General features: G+C 45.0%; 1 protein-coding gene across 1 annotated transcript in view; it reads right to left on the bottom strand.

Annotated features, from left to right (window-relative positions):
* Positions 1-2,047: 2,047 nt before the first annotated feature.
* Positions 2,048-3,241, bottom strand: part of LOC119350583 (BTB/POZ and MATH domain-containing protein 1-like) — a 4,726-nt gene continuing 3,532 nt past the window's right edge. The window contains exons 2-3 of the mRNA XM_037618339.1: positions 2,724-2,748; positions 2,048-2,609 (exon numbers count right to left, since the gene is read on the bottom strand). Coding sequence (XP_037474236.1) covers positions 2,048-2,609; positions 2,724-2,748 — 587 coding nt within the window. The remainder of the gene's footprint in view (positions 2,610-2,723; positions 2,749-3,241) is intronic.

Below are 3,241 nucleotides of genomic sequence, written 5' to 3'. Positions count from 1 at the left end.
GGAGAGGGAGAGGGGAAAGGGGGAAGAACAGAGTGCGGGTGGACGAAGGGTTTATATAGGACGATCTTTAGTACCGGTTCGTGCCACGAACCGGTACTAAAGGTGCTGGAAGGGCCCCACTCTGACAACATCCTGCCACCACTTTCTTTAGTACCGGTTCGTGGCACGAACCGGTGCTAAAGGTTCGCCACGAACCGGTACTAAAGAGTTCCTCCCGCCTAGCCGTTGGAACCGGCACTAATGGACACATTAGTGCCGGTTCTGTTACAAACCGGGACTAATGTGTCTCACATTTGACCCTTTTTCTACTAGTGTACTCTCTTCTAGCAATAATAATTTCTCTAAAGAACTCCTAAAACCATCCATGTGAACTCCTAAAACCTCCTGGCAGAAAGTAAATACATCAAAGTGGATTGAACAGCCCATACTCAATGGCTATAAAGGATAATTCACATCAATTTACTCATCTTATCTTCAAAAAACATAATACATGCACCAATGCAACTGACACTTCGGTTTTACACTTACCGGAGTAATTGCAGTAGCATGACAATGCATAATAATTTACAGAAGAATCTTCAGGTTTTGTTGCTCTGTAGTTGAAGACAGGGGCGGAGCCAGAAAATTTTGTCGTTGGGTTCACTCATTGACTCGTTATAAAGACTTGCTATGCTATAATTAAGTGTAAAGTCTAAATTTTACACAAGTTTACAACAAGAGTATAGCACTACAAAATAACGTAACAAACAGACTTGTGCTATTACTTATCACATATTGTGTTACATTAAAAGCTAAAGAGTGCAAGACATACCTGTCGGAAGAAATTATAAATCCAGTTCCTTACATATTATAAATGGAGTAATATCAAAAATAGTTTGTAATTCAAGTTGTAGCTTCTCATCTTTCTAAAGACATAAAAGAAATGATAAGTTAGTTTGACAAGTTTTAAAAATAAGTATTATCAAGCGAAAGAAGTTGTAAAGTCACTCACATTTTAGACTGTACGCTTTTCATTTTTCATCTACTTAAAAAGATCAAACACCAGATCATTACCAATGGCAGAAAACATATCTTTCTCCACATAGCAAATTAAACAGTCACTGATGAGCCAATCATCCATTTTATTGTGCAATTTTTTCTTCACAACATTCATAGCTGAAAAGCATCCATCCACAGATGTTGTGACAACAAAACAGTATTAGTGCTAGCTTTAGAATTTGATAGCCCAGAGGAAAAGTTATATCTTATTTGTCCGCATCATTACTTTAATTTGGACTAAATCCAAGTTTAGTATCTCCAATTTCTCTTTGTGTATAATCCAAATTAAGCGGTAACCTGTGAAGCCGCTTATATAGTTAATATCTCATCTTGTTCCCTACAATTTCTACTCCAAAATTTTCTTCCTATAAATCAGATCATAAGTCGTCTTAATCAATTCCTCTATGTATAGGGCTTCGGAACACTATTTGGAGTGGTATTTGGTGCACTTTGCCTAGCCCTAATGGATGACCTTCTCAATCTGGTGATTAGTTTACATCTGAAAAATACCATCCCATAGCCTAGATCAATCAAAATACGGGAAATAACAATTAGAAAACTACGCCATGTTTAACGGAGAGGAGATCTGATGATGCGACTCGGTACCTTGAATTTTTGGTTTACATTAGGCGGCAAGCTTGCCACCCAGACCTACCCTTGTCGGCGGGGCTCATCGCCGGCGCATGGAGGCGAATGGGAGAGAGTCGACGAAGCGAACGGCGACAGACGTGCTGCTGGCGGCTACACGTACAGGAGAATAGGAATACCCTTTTTTTATCGGTGGAGAATAGGTAAAGGGGCACGAAGCCACGAATTTGCGTGGCAGGCTAGAGCGGCTGGAGTTCATTTTACGGGCTTTTGGGCTTCAAGCGAGTTTGATGGGTTCAACCCTTATTTTTCACTGGGTTCATGCAAGTACGTATACGTATACATATACTCGGCCAAGAAAAATCGTTGGGTTCAACTGAACCCGACGCTAGTACACTGGCTCCGCCCCTGGTTGAAGAAGTCAGCGAGCTAGATTGGTGACCAGCACCTCTAGGATGGAGGGGCAGCTGCTCTTCAGATGTGCAAAGCCATCACTTGCCATGACTGCCTTGAGGTTGTCAACAGAAGCAAGGAACTCGAAGCATGACTTCTTGAGACCATCACAGCCATGCTGTTCAGCCAACGCCAATGTAGTTGCCGCCGTGTCTTTGCTGATGGACTTGCACAATGTCTCTTCGCACATCAACTTGAGCCTCTCGAGGTTATACCTATCCGCGGCGACAAGTAGATGCTGTGCCATCTCTACATTTTCGTCCTCGTCAATCTTAGGCAATGAGTCAGCGTAGATGAAGTGAAGCATCGCCTTGAAGACTTTGGCTTCCATGCCATCAATCCGTATGCAGGCTGCCGCCTTCTCTTTCATAGGACCCAAGAGCTCCGCCATGAAGACCGGGGACCGAGCAGCGACGATGTACCTATGCGCGGGGAACGTTTCACCACCCACCTTGAAAGATATGTCATGTCCCTGTTGGCTCGTGAGGAGGTCGAGCAGGTGCCGGTGCAAGTTGGACGCAGGGGCGAACCTAGCTATATGGCGTGGTTTGGCGAACGCCATACCTAAGCTGCCGTGCAAATACGTATATGTACTACTATACTAGTGTATTAGCCTGGCGTATTTTTCAGGTAGTAGGGCGTGCGCGTGCCTCCTATTGGGCTTGGTTACTGCCGATTGAATGACGGGCCGTGCCCATGGGCTGAAGGACACAGACGCACGACTGCTAGGCAGACTACGACTCTACGAGACGAGAATACGAGTCGTTCGTTGCTACTTTCTCGCAAGACGGAGGCGGCGCGGCGGCGCTTTAGAGGCTAGGGCACGGCCGCACGGACGCATGGCAGCGGGCAGCCGGCAATCAATCACCGGACACCGTGGGCACGAAGGCGGCGACAGGCAAGACGGCGACAGGCTCCGAGATCAGCAAGGCGGCGGCCGCGACTCGTCGAGTCCGCAGGGTTTGCAGATGACACCGCCGAAGAAGAGGATTAAGTATGTAATGAAAGGTATAATTTAGTTGTACTTCTTCGGTTCTTCCCCTTGATCGCATCATTTCAATTGTGTCATGTATGTACTCAGGTTACTTGCTTGAACATTTATTTAATTATTCTACTGGTATTGCTCCAACATCCAATTAGTTTCTCTTGTGTTCTCTTATAC

This window comes from Triticum dicoccoides, chromosome 1B (assembly GCF_002162155.2).
Source record: "Triticum dicoccoides isolate Atlit2015 ecotype Zavitan chromosome 1B, WEW_v2.0, whole genome shotgun sequence".
Classification (NCBI taxonomy): Eukaryota; Viridiplantae; Streptophyta; class Magnoliopsida; order Poales; family Poaceae; genus Triticum; species Triticum dicoccoides.
Note: the sequence above shows the minus strand (reverse complement) of the source record. Positions and strands in the feature narration are given on the sequence as shown.